Below are 22,379 nucleotides of genomic sequence, written 5' to 3' on the forward strand. Positions count from 1 at the left end.
CCTTCCTACTTTGTGTTTACTCCCATAAAAGAGATCTAAGAAGACATAGACAAGACTCATAGAGCATGAGAAGATATGTCAGGATTATGACTTAAATTGCTTGAGGGAGTATTCATATCAAAAAGTTTTAGATTCATTGAAATTTCAAAGCATCAAGGTCTTAGAACTGAAATGTAAATTCACATTGGTGAATGTACCTTAACAGATCATCTTAGTTCATATTCCTGCAATGGGTACTAGCATAATTGTATCAATTCATGTGTGTACTACAGTGAATATCTCAAGGATCTATAAATTTCCTTGAGATAAGTACTCCGTCCAGTTGAAGATTCTATTTGAACTAGTAGATCTTCAAAAGTTGATGTAACAAAACTATCAATCACCTTATAGCTACATTTCTGGACAATAGCTCCAAGCATGAATCCTTTCCAGGTTGGCAGGATGTGACAGAATTTGCTTTTTCCTGCTTTAGTCTTTGGGAACCAAAGGGTCAGTTCCCAAAGGAACAGGAATTTAATGAAGTGTTCTATACATATAACACATTCATTCAAGTAATTAAATAGGCTTTCTGAGCACTACAACAATGCATCTTACAGAAGTCAAAATATGAAGAGTTCCCTGAGAGGAATATTAGGTCCCCATTTAACCAACAGGTAAACTGAATTGTCTTTGATGGAAAAAGAATATAATTAAATAACTTCCTCTAAGGTTACTATACTAAATGTCAGCAGCCAATTCAAGAATGAATTCCTATTCTTTCTCACTATGATGTTCAGATATTAGGTTGTGCTTTCAAATAAAAAATAGAAAGTGATAGGAAAGTTAAGAAGGTTAAAGCAGAATTAGTTGTCAGGTTGAGATAAAAGAAGTTTTTAATCTTTTTAAGTTAGTAAGTTGAAAGCAGTTAATGAAATAGGGCAATTCAGTTCTCTCATAATGAATATTTATTGTATAGCTATAGTATTCCCCAATGATTTCAAGGATCCTGAAGATATTAATCCCAGAAATAGCAAAAGGTGAAAGGAACAGAGTTATTAGTGCAGAAGTCATAGAAAATCTGAAGCCACAATAGGTGATGATCTTTGTGACTTGACCTAGTATTAGTATTCTAAGGATAGAGAGAATACTCTATAAATTTCTTTTAAACCACAATAAGAGACATAATCTTTAATAGGGTAAGGAAGCATTTTTTTCACAGAGTCATCATAGTCCAGGCATTCATTTTTATGAAGCAGTGGAGTGAGCTTTTATATCTAATGCCTACCATATAACTATTCATTTAGTAAGCATTAGCTGTTAAATGGTGGGGATCACAGTTTCCAACTATTGCAATTAATATCATGAATCTAGAACACAGTCCTGGGATCTTGTTAAGAGGAATAAATTTAATTTAGCATTCATTAATTTTGAACACCTACTATTTGGAAAATATTGTGCTTAACACTGAAAATACAAATGTACATCATAGGAATTGCCCAACAAGAGATCTTTGTTCTTATAAATTTGAAGAGAGAGGGTTTTTTTCAATTGAGAAGAGGGAAGGGAAATGTAATAGAAGATTTTATTGCACCTGAGTTGGACCTTACAGAAACGAAGGAGGAAAATTCTTATGGGCAAGAAGAGAAAAGAATAATTTATTCCAGGAATGGGAGATTATATGAACAAAATTATAGTGATGAGAGAAGACAGGAGGAGAATGAAGTACAGTAGTATAGGTCCTCTAGAATATAGAATAATTAGAGGAGAATAGAAAAGGTTATGTCAGGGAAAGTAAGTTGCAGTCAGATTATAGAGGCCATTAAAGGCCAGAATAAATAAATTTATACTTTTTCTTTTGAAGGTTGGGGGATCCATTGATTTTTTTTAAAGTAAATTAATGAGAGAGAGGGATTTTTTGGAAAGTTATTTAAGCAATGGTATAAAGGATGGATTATAAGGTATGGAATAAAGGTGCTCAGAAGAACATTTAATACGTTATCACAAATGGAAACTAGAATTGACATAAAGTCAGTATTGACAAAATTCCTTCCCTTCTCTTTTAACCCCATTCTCCCCTTTGACCTTGATTATTATTTTCTATATTTATTTGAAATTTATTGATTTAAGGTTAGATATTTTTGAATTATGGATTAAATCTTTCAAACCATGAGAGTTCTTACTTTAGGTGTGCCTTGCATTCACACACAAACACACACACACACACACACACATATATGGACAAACTTAATGGATAAAAATTAATTTGAACTGGGCTTTTAAATGATTGATAAGAACTGGGGTAAATGATACTAGCTCAAAGGATTTGGAGTTGATCCAATTACCCAAACCCTTGTACGATTCATTTTTTCTACTGGAGTAAGCAATTTAAAGGTATAGAAGTGAGAAAGCATGTAGCATATTTGGTAAACAGAATATATTACAAGTTTGATGGATGGATACGAGAAGAGAATTTTTCATTAGAAAAATAAATTGGAGGCAAATTGCGGAAGTTGGTTCCCCTTAATGCTAGTATCTTCTCTTTATGACTTTGTCTGATATATCTTGTATAGATAGCTTACTTTGTGCCTAGTAGTTGCACATTGTCTTACCCTATTAAATGGGATCTCCAGAGGGCAGAGGCTGTTTTTGCCTTCCTTTATATCTTGAGCCTTAGCACAGTTCTTTACCACATAAAAGGGGCTTAATAAATACTTGCTGACTTGTTGATATTTAATGGGTGATGGAGAGACATTGAAAAAAATTTTGAGCAAGAAGCAATCAGAGCTATGCATTAGGAAGATTAACTTGTCAACAGTCTGCAACAGAATGAATAGGAAGATCAGGAAGCTGGAAGAAGGTAAAATAATTAGGAGTCAATTGTAGTTTTACTGGAAAGAGGTGATAAAGACCTGAACTGTGGGAGTGACAAGAAAAATGAAATTTACAAAAGACATCAGCCCATCAAATCTAGGCTTACAGCATTTTAATAGTTCAACACTATGAGACATGTTTTCACTATTATTAACTTAGGATCTCTGCTATGTTACCTTGTTCAAAATATTGCCTTATTTTTTTCTAAACTGAATTCTTACAATGCTTTACAGAATAGGTACGGTTGGTGATTCAAACACCATTGAAATAATAGTGGAATACAATGGAAAATCTTAACTTGTTCTTTTATAAAAGCTTTCAATGTATGCAGTGGTTCACTGTGTAGTAAAAATACTGTGTGCTTTGATAGTCCTATATTTCACTTCACAAAAGTTATAGTTTAGTATTTTGAAAGTTCTAGTGCATGTTTGAAAATGCTATAATTTAAAACTATTTACTGGTAAAATATATAATATTGACTCTTACTTTGGCTCTTTACATGGTTTGAAATTGAGTGGGAGTGCTTGATGAAGTTGAAGGTGAAAAAATTAAAAGGTAGAATTTTGTCCCCATTGGCAATGGCCTCACCAGATCTGGGCTGACTGTTAATGTTAATGGTGATAACTCACATTTATACACTATTTTAAGATTTTTTTTTCCCTTGAGGCTGGGATTAAGTGACTTGCCCAGGGTCACACAGCTAGGAAGTGTTAAGTGTCTGAGATCACATTTGAACTCGGGTCCTCCTGAATTCAGGGCTGGTGCTCTATCCACTGTGCCACCTAGCTGCCCCCTGTTATAAGATTTTTAAAAGAGCATTTATAGTGCTAAACACCTGAGTAAGTTTGGGAGTATGGCTCATCTACCATACAATATAACTAGCTTCATCTAGGGCTTCTGATGTATCCATAAATATATAAGATTTTAGGGAGTAGATTCTGATAGATTTAGGTCTGGAAGGGATTGGAGAATTCATCTATTTTGACCTCTTCATCTTATAAACGAAGAAGTAGAAAGGATCTAGTTAGATATTGGGATCTTACAGGAAAACTAGAGCTTCCCCTAATGAGAGTAGACATGTAAGCCATAACAGTCAGATCTGACTCGGGCACCATAAAGTTTGCCAATAATGAATTAATTTTCAATACCAGCTGAACACCAACTGAAACAATCATTATTTTCTTCTATTCCATACACTACTCTCTCTTATGTTCATTGCACTGGGAAAATTAAGGGTCAGAAAGAGTAGCATAAGTCATAATTGTACTAAGGTAAAGGGAAGTCAAAAGTTCAGGTGGGAAAATAAATGGTAAAGTCAATATTAGCTATTTTTTTAAAAGATCAAATTGCTATATATATCAGGTAGACACCAGAGGTGGAAAGGAGTTTTGTGCTTTCCACTGTGGCTACAGTGGCCATACCCCAGCAAACCATTTCAGCAGGTGGGCTAAAGCAGGTTGAGGGTAACCAAGAGGTCTCAGACCCTACAGTGCTTTTTAGGGAGGTGACTATCCCAAGCATGTAAACACTTCCCCTAGTGGAATAGGCAGATGAGAAAAATGTGTTTCAGTGACCATAAAGGCAAATAAAACAGGTGTTGTGGAGCATTTAGAGTTTGGTTAGACATTGAAGATTCCAAAGTCATCCACTGCATCTTGAGTCATCACCAGTCATCTAGGTTCTGTCCTATTACTGACCAATGATGGCCAACAACCTCATACATCTGTCTTGCTTAAATCCAATTTACACACGAATCCAGACATCACCATCCCACTTTGTGAACAACTCTTGTTATAAGAGAACTCAACAGGTACCACATCCAAACAACAGCTCTTAATGAAAACAAGGGTGGCAAATGAAATCCAGCTTACTGACGTAGGAGCTGGATATACATTTTTCTGGAGCAATCTCAGTGAAAGTGAATGTCATGAAGCTGGTGAAGGTTTTGCAGTCAAAAAGAATGTAGTAAGCCTTCCAAAAGGGGTTAATGACAAGCTCATGACAATGCAATTGCCACTTGCAGGAAAACACTACACCTCCATCATTACTGATGGAGAGCTCACATAGGCAAGCATTCACAAAGTAGTAAGAAAAAGTGATATAAGTACACTCTCAAGGTCTCTCTATAAATTTTTAGAATTGATTGTATGACATGGAAGACACTGGCATAGCACTGTCCAGCATGGCGTGCCCTCATCAGAGAGCAAAACAGAATTAAGTTAGTCAAAAGGAATGGGAGATGTGCAAAGTTAGAGAAGTCATCCCAAATATTCATAGGGACTATTTAAGTCTGTCAGAGCATTGCAAGCTTGTATTGATCTGATCAACCACAGCTAGTCACAATGTAACTCAACCGTAATGTAGCGATGTCATTTTGGTCCTCTTCAAGAACAAAGGATAACAACCAACCAACTATGAAATCTTCGTGTGTTGTCTGGTACATTCATATACCACAATTTATTTAGCAGTTTCCTAATCACTGTCAAAATAATTGGCTTCCAGCTTTTTTGTTATTCCTATGAATAATTTGGATATATGGGGTATTTGTGTAAAATGTGTGTTGTGTATATATGTATATATGTATGTATGTATTATGTATGTTCTAAGTTATACATAAAAATAGATATACAATTTTGTACATATGGAGCCATTATTTTTAACATTGCTCTTCCTGAACCATAGACTTAATGAGATTGAGCATTGAATCATCGGACACAGTTTGGTAATTTTCTTTTACATTAAATTTGTTTCCTGTGTTTTTGGGCCAATTCTCTGCAGCATTTATGGTGTATTCATGCGTCTTTTCTCAGATGCATCAACATTTTTTTTTACATTTCCTATAATGTTTTCCAATTTATTGAATATGAAAATTGTTATAATTGCAGTCATTATCTTTGGCAAAGTATCATTGAAAGATCTGGAAACAATTTCTTTGAATGACAAATAATGAATTGTAGACCTCAATGATTTGATGAGAAAAGTATTCACAAGTAATAGAGAATAGCACAATTTTTAAAAGTTTTGAAATGATGTGTGATAATAGATAAAATGAGAAATAGGAAGTATGATTTTTAAAGATGAAAGAAAGAATAAGCATATTTGAATATTTTAAGGGAAGTGGTCTGGAGAAAGTGAAGAAATGTTATCTCGGAGAAAGAAAACTAATTTTTGAGAGAATGGAGGTGGGGGGGAAGAGAGATGAAGGAACAATAGTATTCTAAAATACATCTAGTTTTAAATCTTCTATAGAGAAGAATCATAATGGATGGAGAGATAAGATAGAGGACAAAATAAGGATCAGAGCCAATCTGTAAAGCTTAAATCTAATATTAGATTCTGAAAATTAGATGTTCCCAAGAAAAAATATTAGGTGAATAATTCTAGCAATTGCTAGATTTGCTGTTGTTAGAATGAATCTGAAGAATCTTTTTCTATCACAGATGTATGGGTTGGATCAGAGGTCCTGTCTTTTCTAAAATTCTGAGACAGATCATGCATTCATGATTTTTTACTTTGTCTCTGCTTTCGGTATAAGTAGCTGGATTATTCAGTTAGCAAACACTTATTAATCACCCACTTCATTCCAGGGACTGTGCTAAGTATTGGGGACCAAAAGATGCAAAAGACAATCTCTGCCTTCCATGAGTTTACAGTATAGTGGGAGACACAGTAAGTTTACCAACAGAAAAAAAAAACATGCTATACATAAGATTAATAAGAAGTTATTAAACAAGGGAAAGCACTAAAATTAAGAGAGGGTGGGAAAGTCTTCTTATATAAGTGGAATCTTAAAAAAAATATGGAAGACAGTAGGCAGAGGAGGAGAATGTTCCAGGCATGGGAAATTAGATAGAATATCTAGACTGAGAAATTGTTTGTGTAGCCAGGAGGCCAGTTTCACTGAATCAAAGACTAGCAGGGAGTAAAGTTATAAGAAAATTGAAAGGTAGAGGAGACTTTGAATCCCAAACAATGTACTTTATATTTGATCCTTTGTATTTGATAGGGAGCCACTGGAGTTTGCTGAATAAAAGAGTCATGATCAGACCTGCATGTCACTTTGGTAGCTGAATGGAGGATGGGATTACATTGGGAGAGAGTTGTGGCAGGAGGACCACCAGCTGGCTATTGCCATAGTATAGAAATAAGGTGATGGGGTCCTGCCCTAGAGTAGTGATAGTATCAGAAGATAGAAAGGCATTATAGAGATCATACCAAGGTGAAATTGTCAGTCCTTAGCCACAGCTTGGATATGTGGGGTAAGAGATAGTGGGGAGCTGAAGATGGCATCTGGGTGCTGAGCCTGAGTGACTGGAAGGATGTGTTGCCCTCTGCAGAATCAGAGAAAGTTATGGGGAAGGATCAGGTTAGAGAAAAAAATAATGAGTTCAATTAGGGATGTGTTCATTTAGATATCTATGGGATAATCTGTATGAATTGTTTGAAAAGCAGTTAGAAATGCAAGATCAGAGGTCAGCAGAGAGTTTAGGGCATGTTGGGTAGATTTGAGAATCATTAGCACAGAATCAGTAATTAAATGCTTAGAAATCTACAAGTGAAGCAGTATAGAGGGAAAAGAGAAAAGGGTCAGGGACAGAGCCCTCTGGGACATGTGTGGTTAGAAAATGTGTTTGGAAGAAGATTCATTCAAGGAGATTGAGAAGAAGTATTCTGATTGGAAGGAAAAAAACCAGGAGAGAATGGTGTCCCAAAAAACCTGTAGAAAAAGGAGTATCAAATAGAAGAGAGAGATCAACAATGTCAGAGGCTAAAGATAGGCTAGGGAGAATGAAGACTGAGTAAAAGTTCATTGAATTTTGTAATTAAAATCACTAGTAACTGTGAGGAAGAACTTTCAGTTTAATAATGTCAGAAATTGAATTGAAATGTTTAATAGGAGAATTGGAGGAGAAAAAGTAGAAGTAGGAGGCCTTTTTGGAGTTTAACCACAAAGTAAAAAAATAGATATGGGATTATACAGAGTGGAGATAGAAAAATCAAGTGAGAGTTTTTTTTTCAGGATGAGGGAGGGATGGGCATGTTTCTAGGCTTTAGGGAAGCAGTCAGCAGACAGGGAAAGATTGGAAATAAATTATATCATGGAAATAAAAAAGGTGACAATTTGGGGGAGGAAATGGGATAGAATGAGATCACTTGTGCAGGTACAGGGGTTAGACTAGTAAGGAATAAGAAAATCTCTTCATGTAAAATGGGAATAATGGCAGAAGGTATGAAATAAGGAAGAGATGAAGAGAGAGGTCAAGATAAATGGATGTGATAGGTAGAAATATGTTTATTTTTCTAGCGATGATATCTCAAATATATATATTTATGTGTGTATATACATGCATGATACACTCATGTATGATGTGTATGTGTTTGTATGCTATGCATATAAACATATGCATATGTATGTGTGTACTTTCTTGAATTTAGAAATTTGAGAAGGGACCAAAAAAGTAAGGGTATAAACAAAGTTGATTGTTGAGACAGTTGCTAGGAGATTAAGACCTCAGTGAAGTAGACCTATATTTAATATAAATACTTAATGCTGAATTCTTTGTGTTATGGAACATTTTATAATATATCAAAAAAAAAAAACAACAAAGCATTCAAATAAGACTGGATCTGTTGGAAGTGTGATAACTGAGAATAAAGTTGAATTGATGACCATAATAAGTTAACAATTGTATAGTGTTTTCTATGTTCCAGATACTCTTAAGTTCTTTATAATTATTCTCTCATTTGATCCTCACAAAGAAGAGAGTGACCAAGAAAATGCAGTATATGAAATATGATGGGACAATATTTGGTGTGGTCACTGGTAGAATTTGAAGGGTTTTAAAATGAAGGGATAAGAAAGGGAAGATATAAAAATTAACCAAATATTAAAATCAAACTCAGTAGTGGATTGTGTAGCGTGCTGTCGTCTCCAGAAGCTGCTGTTCTTGTTCTTGTAGAAGTTGCTGTCCCTGTTCGGGCGCCAAATTGCGAAGGTCTGGTCTAGCTCCTCTTGTCAGGATAAGCAAAAGTCCTTGTCAGAATAAGGAAAGGTCCTGGCCCCACATTGGGCGCCAATTGTAGCGTGCTGTCGTCTCCAGAAGCTGCTGGATCGCTCTCTGGGAAGAGATCTGCTGTGTCTACTCAAATCTTTCAGACAGATTCTTCTTCCTGTAGTGAACCGTTGTCTCCAGGCAGTTGCTGTTAACTCTTGTCCAGAGAAGTGACTTCCCTTCCTGCAGAGAGCTGCGTCAAGCCAGATGTAGTGCAGAGTCTTCTTCTATCTCTGGAGTGGTGTCCTCTTTTATCCTCCCAGAGAATGGGCATGGGATAATGCAAGGGCTTCTGGGAAGAACCACTTCAGCCAATGAGCTTGCTCCTTCTATCAAGTCAACCTGAGTTCTCACCTTGTAATTGTCCAGACAACCTGAATTCTCACCTTGTCACTGTCCAGACAACCTGAGTTCTCACCTAGTAATCCTAATATCATTGCATAATTATTCTCTAAGGATCAGTCTAAATAAAGTCAAAAGATTCATTGCCAAGCTTCTGGGAATATATATTTTCATCCTTAGCAACTTTTTTTTCCCTGAGGCAATTGGGGTTAAGTGACTTGCCCAGGGTCACATAGTTAGGAAATATTAAGTGTGTGAGGCTGGATTTGAATTCAGGTCCTCCTGAATTCAGGGCCAGCACTCTATCTACTGCACTATCTAGCTGCCCTTACCCTTAGCAACTTATAAAGAATGTCTAATAAAGCATGGAGGTATCAAAATCTATCACACCAAAGATGTTTTAGATGTATCTGTGTGTGTGTGTGTTCATGTGTTAGCATCACTGATGATTGGAAAGATAGTATTAGAGGTACATTTTATGACTCATCTGTAAGGACAATCTGTTTCTCTTTTCTTCCTAGGGAATATACTGGAAGTTAAAATTAAGAGAGGGAGAACAAAAAAAGAAGGGAGATAATAGAACAAAGTTTCTGATTACACGAAAACATACATAAGTAATTCATTTGCCATCGTTTACAAAATGTTCCTACAAGGTAGAAGTTAGATTGATCCAGCCTTTTAAAATAGTGATTCCCAACATAATGACTGATGGATTTCTTAGAATGACATTGTTGTTCTCAGATAAAACTAAAGAGCCATTATCTGAAGTAGGATATTTGAATTATTTTCATAATGGAAAGTTACCTGAGACATAAAGAGGAAAAAAAGAAGAAAGTGGAGAAATATCTCATCAAAGATTGCATCTTATTTTATTTGACACAGAAATGTGCTATACATTTTTATTATTTTTGCACTTTTATGAGCAAATCTGAATGAAACGACAAATCCTGATTTCTTTGGTGTCCTCTTTGATATCATAGAGATTTGCTACTTAATGCTCAGCTTTTTAGGAACAAAGTCCATGAATCTGTGTTTGAAAAATTCTTTTCATTTAAGTAATAGATAAGATTGTACCATAAAATCATCCAGATGCATAGTTGAAAACACAGTTGCTTGAAATTTTCATTATCATTCACACGCTATATTGACACAGAAGCCATGACATTATGAATAGTGAGTTGGTCTTGGAACCCAAAGATTTGGATTATAGTCCAACCAATAGCATACATTGGCTGTGTGACCCTTAAGTCACTTAACCTCTAATTGTTCTAAGCAACTTTCTGAGACAGTCATTTGCTAAAAATTTAATGGAAGAAATTTTATCAGCTTGTAGTTTCTTAGACCATTTAAATAATAAATCCAATCCTTATTCCTATCCCCTATGCAGACAAGGAGGTGAGACCTGAAATTAGTGGATAGAGGACTAGCTTTGAAGCCAGAAAGACCTGAATTTACATCTTGCTCCTAAAACACATTAACTGAGTGATCATGGATAAATCATTTAAGCTTTCAGTATCCCAAGCAATTCTTTAATATTCTAAGTCAGAGGTGTCAAACACAGTCCCCCCGGGCCCATGTACCTCGGCTATTCTCCTAAGTGTGACTATACTAGATTAACATGGGAAATATCTAACAAAATAAATAAAAACACACTAAAACATTTCATATTAATGTGTGCTTTTCTAAGCAGAAGGATTTTGACATCACTGCTTTAAGTTACAGATAATAAGCAATAAATCAGTCATTCCTATGTATTAGTGGAGGGAGTTTCCACACAAGAAGACCTTTACATATTTGAAATCACAGTTTCAGAGCACCTCCCACCACCAAAATGTAGACACAACCAAAGGAAAAAAAAATCTACAAATCAGAAAGCTTGCTGAGTACTATTGGGGACAGCTGTAATTCACCCATTCCTGCCTAGATCCTGTTCTAGAGGAGGAAAGAATAAAGTATTCTTTAACCTGCAGTTGCCAGAGACCCACATACAAGATTAAGAGCTTTCAAATCCCTGGAAAGACAGGACACTAAAACAAAGTCTGCCCCCCTCACTTGTCCTGGATGACCTGATCCCTTTAGTTTGGGTAAGATCACTTTTCCTTGGTTTGAATGCATTACGTAAGACAGTGATCATTTGTCAAGTGAGCTGGTTGTACAGAGAGCTGTAGGCAGATTATGGGGAGGGGGGAGAGAAAAAGAGAGGGAGAGAAAGAGAGGCAGAGAAAAAGGGAAGGTGGGGAGGCTTCTCCAGGAACAGTGCTTTCCAGGCACTGGGAATTCAAGTTAGACAGGTTGGCTGCTGGGTGCCGAGGCTGAAATGGGAGTTGCTTTTGGCTCCTGACATGGCTTTCTTCATGTGGGATGCTTGAGGAAGAAAACGGACAGGGACTAACTTGGAGAAGAGTGGAATTGGCATGAGGATTAAATCACCATGGAGGGTCTCCTGTCTCCGATGAGGACGAAGGTAGGAACGAAAGGTTCTCAATGTATTTGGGAGCTGCTTAACTGTGGGGAAAAAAAAAAAAAAAAACAGGAATGGGAGGTGCAGCTGTGCCTCCGTGAGCAGGAGGCTCGCTGAGCTTTTGTCTTATTTCGGAACTGTGCTGCTGAAAGGGAGCAGATCCGGTGGGGAATAGGACTGATTCAAAGGCACAGAGGGCTGAGGCAGGGGCACGGGGTCGTGGGGGGCGGTAGCCATTCATCAGAGGAGACAATGAGAACCCTCACAAATGACTTTGCCTCTTAGATGATTAGACAGCCATATTTTAGTGGGGTTTCCATTACAGCCCTATCCTTTTGGTCGGTACAAGCCTCGGAGCTGTTCACTAGAAAAGTACCAATGAGTGGACCGCTTTGCAGCTTGTGAGTAACACATTTAGGCTCTCACATGCCTATTGCCCCCGTGCTACCTTCCACCCAGCACCCCATGATGATCTCGTTCCTCCAACTCTATGTTTGTTGGTTCTCTTTAGTGTAGAAAGGACCACGGAGTCCTTTTTTCTGCAAAGTAGGTTAATGTATTCTTTCTTTTATGAAAAGTCATCAAGATGCGTTGGAAAGATTTTGGACCTTATGTCCAAGGGGCTTGTCCCTCTTCCACTTCCAGACCCTGTGTGTGGGAAGCTTGGGCAAAAGATCTGGGCAATCATTGCCTCAGGCTGAATGGGGCTTTTCACTACAGAATGGGATATCGTAAAAGTCCAGCTTTTATGAGAACCAATGGGTGGGCATTTGACATGTGCCCAGTGAACTCTAAATGTGTCTGTGGGAAGTTCTCTCAAGTAGTTATAATATTTCTTGCACAATAAATTTAAAACCTGCTGGGGGAAATGCCTTTATTCATTTATCACATTAATTGAATAAATGAGTCAGGGTCTTGATTTATGTCTTAATTGTTTACTCTGTATTTAACTATTTATGCTCAGGCAGAACCTCTTGCAACACCTCTTTGTCTTAATATATTCTCCCTCTGCTGGGCACAGAATCCAGACAGGATTCTTCAAGACAGTTTTTGAACTGGGATTATATATAAAGTAGTCTTTTCTTATAGGGTGCTATGATTTTTTCATTTAGTCCTTTGGTACAGCTTCTCCCCAAAGCATTGGTCATCTAATTTTCTTTCACTGGAAGTGCAAAAGAAACCAAAGTCAGAGTACATTGCCAAGGCTCTAATCTTGACCCCTCAATTGACTTACTGCCTGATTGCTCCCTAGACCCCCTGCCTTGCTCTTCTTGTCCAAACAGCTAAAGTGCTCACAGACACATTTCAGTACAAAGTGCCATAAAAAACAGAAGATATTTTTACAAGCTCGTTTTTGTTGTAGTTGTTTTAAAAGCGAATATGCTTCCTAACGCATTAACTATAATAGAAGCTGATTTTTATTTTCCTTTATTGACTAGGTGAGGTTTAAGTGCTTTGGGTGATAGCTCTATAATATGTTCATTTCTCCTCCTGTATTGGAATTATCCCCTCAGGCAAACTATCAGGGTAGTGTGCCCTCCCAGGCTCAGAATAGAACTGCAGATCTATTGGTCTGAGCTCATATTCTTACATGAATGGAACTCTCATTGACTTCACCGGGAGTTCCCTCTATAAAAAGGATTCAGAATCCAGGCACTTTGGAAATCACTTTGGGCAGCTATTAAAATGACATGCCATAGTAAGAAAGAGAATTGAACATCAGTGTCTTGATGTTTTGTAATTATGCAATTGAATTTGCAGTTCATCTACTCTTAGCAAGAATTCACCTTATTTCCGATTGCAAATCAAGCCTATGAGTGCAAAGATTATTTTATGGAATTTGTACAATCCTTGCAGCATAGAGATTCCCACTCAAGCATAATTTTATTTTTAGCTTTGAAGATTCCAATGGATTTGTGGCTTTAAAATAGAAACACCTATAGTTTCCAGCATATATGTACTACGGCCGGAAATTGTCACTTAACCCATCAAAAATTTAAATCTCACTTGAATCTGGTAACTTGCCATACTGACTCAATTCATAGGGCAGGAACAGATTGTTGGAGTAAATTCTTACTATGAAGGATGTTCCCTTGAATGTGTTTGCTTCCAGTTTTTACACTGCCACATGGTAGCTTACTGAAGGCTTTGGATGTAGGCTGAATTACCCAGGGATGGGATCAATAACAGTGTTTTTATTCAGTGCTTTATTCGGGTTATGTTTCTATTTGAATATTTAGTCTGGGGTATTTCCCTATTAATTTTTGCATGGGTTTGCATCAAATTTCAGGGTATTGGGCATTGTAATGGAATTGACAAGTGAGACTTCTGAGAGCTTTAGTTTGGTTTGTTATGGTCACTTAATAATTTAGTGACAGTTTAAAAAAATGTTAAGGTAAATTGGACATCAGGCTATAATTTCATTATACCACGTAATAGATTTAACCAGAATAAATCATGGGTGCTTAATTCATTTTTTGCCTTGCATAATCAGCACATAAATATGCATTAGATTAACTTGAAGTGCCAAAATGGGCTGGCAAAATGGTAAATCTAGGGTAGTTGAAATTAAAGCACCTAAGCATCCACTCGCCCCCCCCCCCAGAATAAGGTAGCTACACTTGACATAGTTAGAAACAGAAGTGACAGCTGGTCTTTTGCTGCTCAATCATAGGCCCTGTCTTGTCAGTGATACATGAACTCAGCAGGTTTTGGCTAGATTCAGTTGGGTGCTCATCTTATTTTCCTTTTATATACAATGCAATCCCCAAAGGTGCCCAGCCTAATGGACATACTTCTAACTGTCCTCTCAGAAGACTCTAACATAAAACTTGAGATTCTGACTGTGACTAGGTAACAAACACATCCACACACATATGCACTCACAGGGTGAAAATTAACTAGTACAATAGGTGCCATGAGATAAAAGAAGGAATTTTATAATTAAACTGGTTGGTACTTCTTTTATAAAAAGTCACTTTTTAATTTGCTATTTAATCTTCTGTCCTTCATAATTCTTTTTAATCCTTGGGTGGCTTTCAGCAAATGATGCTGGCAAAAGAATTTCCCTTGTTTCAGCTCTCTGTGCTGCTTGCCTGCCAATGCCTCCCTCGGGATTTGCAAAGAGCACCTGGCCAAGACTTCCTAATACCAAGCCAATTTTTTTACTTTTCTGTGTGTGCTTGCACAATGTGTGCCAGTGGGAAAGCTGCAGGACAATTTTAGCATCAAAGAAAAAGCTTGGTTGGGTTGTTGGGCTGGGCATTTTTCCTGTTCATTTGGGGAAAAAAAAAGTTCAGAATGTATTTTACCAAATATTTACCTGAATCAATGGAGGTTCAAATGAGATCAGTTTTCTTTCCAGGAAAATTTAAGTTCAGATTTTTTTTAAAAGTTCAATTTTGAAATCAGCAAATAATTCAGAAGGAATTTAGAGATTTAGGATACCTTGATAGATCTTCTCCCATACTATTTTAATCCTTTGTTTTTTAGAGGAGAAATATTTAAAAATAAACTCTTGTAATCAGAAAAATTCTTTTGGAGAGAGGTTATTTGTTTTCTTGAACCAATCATGGATCCTACACAAGGATATTATGTCATTTACTTATTCTAGATGGATCAGTTTTGCTCATACTCTGAGACAGCGTCTCTGGGATGGTCAGAGCATTTCATAAACTCAAAATGAAAAGAGAGAAAAGTCTGAGAAGTAGAATAAAAGGATCACTCATGAAGTTCACTGGTATTTAAGACTCACTGACTGAGTTGTGTCTTGTTTGTTAAATACTTTCCTTCCTTGAATGACAAATATCATGGAAGTTTATAGTTACTTCAAATGCTAGACTTGTGGAAACATTTAATTTGGGGAAAACTATTAAATATAGATTTAAGATGTCCAAATAGTAAAATATAGGCAGTGTCATGAAACACAAAAGACACACTGGTGTATAAAAGTTTTATAGCTTGTTGGACTGGTTATCATAGAGTATATGAAATCCCTGAAGACATTTATAGTTGTTACAAACATATTTGGTCCTTTGCAGAACCATATCAGTATAGATAATATTTTAGTCTTTCTATTTTATAGGTAAAGACTAGATAGTATTTCTGAATTTCAATTTTTTTTTATGTTATAGAGTGTTGCATTATATCTGTAATTGTAGTATTATTTTTTGGATGGACTATCATAGGCATAAAATCAGGTCTTATTTTAAGACTTTTGATTTCATTAATGTAGAGAACTCCAGGTGATGACATTCCCTTTATCAATGCAAATGAGCAGCTGCTCTGCAATGTACAGTCTTAGAGAGTTACCTGGACCACTGAGAGAAAAGTTATTAGATCAGGGTCACACAGAGGCATGATTCTCAAACCAAGAGCTTCCTGATGCCAGTTTTGTTTCTGTTACAGCATGCTTCCTCTTATGATTAAAGGATCATTTAGCTGGGGTGAATATGTTAATCATCAGTGATAGGAACAGAGATTTAGAGTGAGAAGAAATGCTAGAGCTAACCTACTCTAATATCCTTTATAGATGGAAAAAATGAGACCTAGAGAATTTAAGAGACATTAGGGATCTCACAGGCAGTAAGTGGCAGAATTGTGATTTGAGTCCAGATCCTTTGACTCCAGATTGACTCCAAATGTTTATTGTCTATGTAAACTTTATAAGAAATATATTTATGTAGAAATACAACACATCGAGTACATATGTATGAATATGTATGTGTAGTATATATTATATTCAGTATTCATGTCTTTCCAATATGTAGATTATAAACTTGTTCATATTCTTAGTTCACTGTGTAACTTTGGAAAACCATATTCTATGGTTCTTTCCATGCCACATTGAATATATTATATCTGGAGTTTTCTTTGCTTTTCTTCTAATGGCACATGTGAGCTATAGATTGATCCTTCCTTGAACAATTCATGGAACAGCATTGGAAATATAGTTACAAAAATGACATAGTCCCAGCTCTCAATGAACTTGCATTATATTGAACATTATCAGTATAAGTGTACAAATTCTAATTTTAAAATTATAGCTGAATCAGATTCACAAGAAAGCCTAGACATGAGGCCATAATAACAGAATTTCTAGGGGTAACAGGTTACTATTGCTCCCATCACCTCTTCCCCTTTGGAAAAGTAGGAAATTTTCTTTTTTTAAAATTTTATTTATATTTTTGACAGTATATATGCATGAGTAATTTTTTATAACATTATCTCTTGTATTCATTTTTCCACATTATCCCCTCCCTGCCTCTACTCCCTCCCCTAGATGACAGGCAATCCCATACATTTTACATGTGTTACAATATAACCTAGATACAATATATGTGTGGAAATCCAATTTTCTTGTTGCACATTAAGTATTAGATTCCGAAGGTGTAAGTAACCTGGGTAGATAGACAGTAGTGCTAACAATTCACATTCACTTCCCAGTGTTCCTTCTCTGGATGTAGTTGTTTCTGTCCATCATTGATCAACTGGAAGTGAGTTGGATCTTCTTTATGTTGAAGATATCCACTTCCATCAGAATACATCCTCATACAACATTGAAGTGTACAGAGATCTTCTGGTTCTGCTCATTTCACTCAGCATCAGTTCATGCAAGTCTCTCCAAGCCTTTCTGTATTCCTCCTGCTGGTCATTTTTTACAGAGCAATAATATGGAAAAGTAGGAAATTTCAATATTAATTTATTGACCATGGGAAAATAAAGCACTGTTACAATTTGAGTGTAGCCTAACCCTGTTTAGAAATCTAATGAAGAAGTCCATAATCCATAACTAAATGGTTCTAGGAAATTACTGAACATTCTTTAACATATATAGAACATTCTACATTTGTTAAATGATTTGTGTTTTAGAAACCCTCAATAAGAAGGCAGATTACTATGCCCAAGAAGTCCAAAAATAATTATTGGTCAATCCTAGGAAGTAATTTAATGCATAACTGCCATGTCATTGTATAGACAAAGGATCTGAAGCACAAGAAGGTTGAATTTTCCAAGGCTACGTAAAAAACAAATTACAAATTATGCCTGGAAAATCATCTTACCTCACAGGTCTAAAGCTGGAAAAGATCTCAGAGGCCATCTAGTCCACCTCCCCCATTTTCAGAATGATTTATCCATTACCACATCCTAAAGCCAGGCTTCAAACCAGGTCCTCAGACTCCAAATTCAGGGTTCTTTCTACCCCACTATTTCTTATGTCTTGATACAAAGATGCCATAATCAGTGACCATAAGACTATGATGACATACCTCCATCTAACTAGAATCTGAAATTAACAGATACCATTTAACACAAGGCAGGAAAACTTACCATTTTCTATAATACATGTGGTCTTATACCTATAGGTCCATTTTGCTAAATATCCAACTGAAGGAGAAAAGATGGCTTTAAAAGGCTAATATGCTGGGGAATGTAAGTCTGATAGTTGCTCTGAGTAACAAAATGTGAAAAGTTTCCATGGAACTGTACAAATAAAAAAGGAAAAAATATTTTCCAAACTCCAAAAGCAATCAACAAGAAAACACAACCAATTTTATTTAGACTCCAAAAGAGCCTAGTTTTCCAAGACAGGAGCAGAGAGAAACTTGTTTTGAAATAGGTCCTATTGTTTTTCATAAAGGGAGAGGGTTTTAATACAAATAAAACTTAACATTTGGAAGACAATTAAGTCTATACTGAAATAAGAAGAGAATAAAAGTAATGATAATAATCACATATCTCTAAAGGGATAAAATGACGTAAAGGGAATGCCTTTCATGTTTATAGTATCCCCTTTAAGGCACTTACAGAACAAAACAATTATTTCTTTCTTAAATAAAAGAAAAATGGAGAGTATGTGATTTTACAGATTAGAGAATGAGTCACAATGAAACAGGGTATTAATTATGCTTCTATTTAATAATTCTTGAATTTAGCACTGGGCAGCCAGGTTCAGAAAACCCATGCTCATCTGCTAAGACCTCTATTCAAGACAATGTTACTGCTATAATTAATTTATTGGAAGGCACACAATATATTTTTTTAAAAATCTTTATTCCCACCTGTAAATCGTGGTAGAAATGTTTTTTTTCTATAACTATGAGAGATATCTTCTTACTTTCTTTACTTTTCTAGATGATGATTGGAATGACTAGCTGTAAACATAGGTGGAGGCCAATGGTACTTTCCATAATGTTTCTTAATAATTTTTTTGTTCTGTAAATTCAAAGCAATTATTCTTCAAGCTGAATAAATAATTCATATTTCTTGATATGAGTCAAGAAACTCACTACTTCATGTGGTTTCAAAGGGTATTAAAATTTGCATTGATTTACTTTATTTTTGTCCTTTAATTTTAGGAATAATAAAGACAAAGTAGGACAAATTGCAATGGGATGCACCAAAGAGTTGATTGCTTAAGCGCTCTGATTGGTCAATGCTTCAAATGCTATATGTATTAATTCTATATTCTGGTAAATAATAATGTTACATTTTCCATTGGTAATATAACTTCTCTCTTCCTTCCCCCTTAGACTTTATCTAAGATTAGGGTCATACAAATTCTTAAATCTTCTATTGAGGGATATTTTGGAAAGTTAATGCTGGTAATATCCTCTCAGCTCTGCAATGACAGCTGATTGTTAAATATAAAGAGTTGCTTAATTCAGATGAGCACTTAATAAAAATTTTTTATTGTATTCTTTGCTCAATTTAATTCAGCATTGAACCTGAATTTCTCTATTTTTTTAAAATATGAAATTGTAAATCCGGTACTCCATATCATTGTGCTCTTTTTAGTATTTTTTTTTAGATTGTCTGAAGAAGCTGTCAAGATAGACATAGGACAGTAAATCAAATTAGAGCTCCATGCACAGTCAGGGTAAATCAGCTCCTCATTTTTCCTAGTGCTCAAAATAAACTTACTATTTCTCTTCTGCATATAATTACTGAACCTTCTCACTCTTAGAACACTCTGAGAATAGCTCGTTTTCTGAACTCCCAGGATGAAACCTTTCCAAGTTTCTTTACTCAAATAAAAAGTTCTCTCGAGCCAAATCTTCATCTCCTTTACTTTACAGCCAGCAAAGACCCTGCCACTCTTTAAGTAGGGTGAAGGAAGAAAGAATTGTAACCAACCTGGTGCACCTGAAACCCTCCTTTACCATTCTTTCCTGAACACCCTCAAATCCTGACAGATATTTCTGAATCCATTTCATTTTTCTTGTCTTCAGATTAAATTCTGCTTTCCCCCCAGTAATAATGCTATTGTTTTCAAATGGAATCAACAGTATTGTTGGAATGGAATAGAATATCCTCCTATGAGTTAAAATAGCATTTCTACACAAATATAATTCCTAAATTTCTTTATCCAATCCTAATTTCTCTCCAAAGTTCCAGCTCAATATTGTCTACTCTTTGCTACATGTTTCTTCCTCTATGCCCTGTAGGCATCTCACATCCAACACTTGCCTGGACCATCAAAATAATTTCCTATTTGGTTACCTTGAATCTTTCCCATCTTGCTATTCTCCAAACAACTTCCAAAATTATCCTTCTAAGTTATACATCTGACCATTTTGCTTCCCAGCTCATCAACTTTTTGTGGCTCTCCATTACCTGTAGATGAAAATGCAAACTCCCTAGCCAACCATTAAAACCCATGAATTTGGTTTTCACTCACCTTTCTAACTTTAACTCATGATAGTCTTTTTATAAACTTTATATTCCAGCCATTGCAATCAGACTTTTGTGGAGGATAATTCAAAGTAGTAATAACACTATTTCATAGCATGCCCCATTACCAATGTTTTAGAAATGAATGAGAGCTTAAAGATAAAGAGTGGCTATAAAACACTTTAGATTTTTGTCTGTCCATTTGCTTTATGCATCTTGTTGAATACTACTTTATGATTATATCAGAATTCCACGAATTTATATTTTAAAAATAAAATTCACTGATTTTAAAAATCCTGAAGTCTGTGAACACTCACTAGCTCTTTGAATGGTGACAAATACCACAGTCTTGAAATTAGCAATAATTCATAACTACTCCCTACATGAGTATCTCTTACTGTGCTTATAGGATCTTTCCTTACTGGTTTGCTTGTTCTTTTCATGAATAAGTATTAAGGGTGAAAATAGTAACTCTAAATGTAATTTATAAAATGCTTGCCAGAAGTTTTATTAGTTAAATCATACCGTGGGAAGAGGATAGAGGGGGGGAAATGGAAATCTGCAGTTTGTGCTTCTGTGCTATGGACTAGTTACCTAAGCAACCACCTGTGACTGAGTGCAAGTACTATCTGAAATATCAGTGGAAGTTTGAGATGCATATGAATTTATAGGCAAATGAAAGGAAATACTAACTCATTTGGTGGGTCTCTAAGTCCTTAATTGGTAAAGAAAATAGCCCTGATTTAAGAGAACACATGGAACCATTGATAAGCATTGGTGAAAATAGATGTAAAGGAATATATTATAATGCAATCTTATGCCTTCTAACTCTAACAATATCGTAACTAATTAAGAAGCTTTGGATAGAAGATTCAATGGGATCAGGAGTTTAGAGATGAGAAAACTCTCTTTATCAAAGTAGGTTGGCACCTTTTCTGCAATTTGCTTTCCTAGAGTGTTATCTATAACACTAAGAGATTAAGTGACTTGCCCAGGATCATGCCATTATTGTTTCAGAATAAGGATTCAGTTATAGTTTATTCTTGCCTGGGTATCTGATCCCTAATTAATACTAAATACTGCTTCTCAAAGACTACAATTCAAACTAAAATGTGTATAGAAATATAGTGATACTAATTCTTAGTTGTTTTTCTAGTTGTTTAGAGAGATGGATCAATTTGTGATGAACTATCTACATTTTTGAGATAAAAAAGCAAGATAGCTGGCTATAGGGTCTAGTCTATGCCTAAGCAAACTGGCCTTCTGATGGGTATGTTTAGTGGGAAATATCAACATTTCAAATTAATTAATTAGTGATTCATCATTTTGGCCTATTAGATGGCATAATTAAAAAGCTTTTAAAAGCCAAAGCTATTAAATAGTGACATATCACTAGTGAAATTCTGTGTTGTAGTTGTATCTTATTGATTATGAAATAAGCTTTATATATGGAGAAATATCATTGGTTGAAAACTGAATTTGTGAAACATTGGGAAAGTAGTTTTAAAAAGCTTTCCACATTTTTTCAGGAGATAAACAAAAAAAAATCAAGTTAGACAGAATAAATGTGTTTTTGGGGTAGCCATTGATGCTTCTCAATAATGTCATTTCTGTGCTTTGTTTTATGATTAGGTTTCTTTTCAGTGGTATATGTACAGTTACACATTATTATGGTATGTCAGCAAATCCACATTTGGTCCATTGGCAGATGCTTTATACAGATGTGTTTGTGACATATATGGTACTCCATGATTATAAAATATTGAGTATATGATCTCATTTGATATCAATGATTACACTATGTGATAGGCAGGGTTGGTATTGAAGAAAATGAAGCTCAGACAAGTTGATTTGGTTGCTCAAGGCCACACAATAGTAAAGACCAAGATCCAAGTTTTCTGACTTTAATGTTTTTTCCTCTATTCTACTCTCTTGTTCTTTCCACTTAAATTTTTAAAAAGCTACAAATGTCTGTATTCATATATATAAATGTAATATGA

At 35.5% G+C, this 22,379-nt stretch overlaps 1 protein-coding gene across 3 annotated transcripts in view; it reads left to right on the forward strand.

Annotated features, from left to right (window-relative positions):
• FRMD4A (FERM domain containing 4A) overlaps positions 1–22,379 on the forward strand; it is a 733,796-nt gene that overhangs the window by 198,428 nt on the left and 512,989 nt on the right. The window contains exon 1 of one of the 3 annotated variants that reach the window (XM_074268579.1): positions 9,060–11,709. The exons of 1 other annotated variant lie outside the window; for it this stretch is intronic. In XM_074268579.1, the coding sequence (XP_074124680.1) occupies positions 11,677–11,709 (33 nt within the window). In that variant the 5' untranslated portion in view covers positions 9,060–11,676. Of the gene's footprint in view, positions 1–9,059; positions 11,710–22,379 lie in introns of those variants that run through there. One more of the 3 variants, XM_074268581.1, reaches the window with a different exon arrangement.

This window comes from Sminthopsis crassicaudata, chromosome 5 (genome assembly GCF_048593235.1).
Source record: "Sminthopsis crassicaudata isolate SCR6 chromosome 5, ASM4859323v1, whole genome shotgun sequence".
NCBI classification, from domain to species: Eukaryota; Metazoa; Chordata; class Mammalia; order Dasyuromorphia; family Dasyuridae; genus Sminthopsis; species Sminthopsis crassicaudata.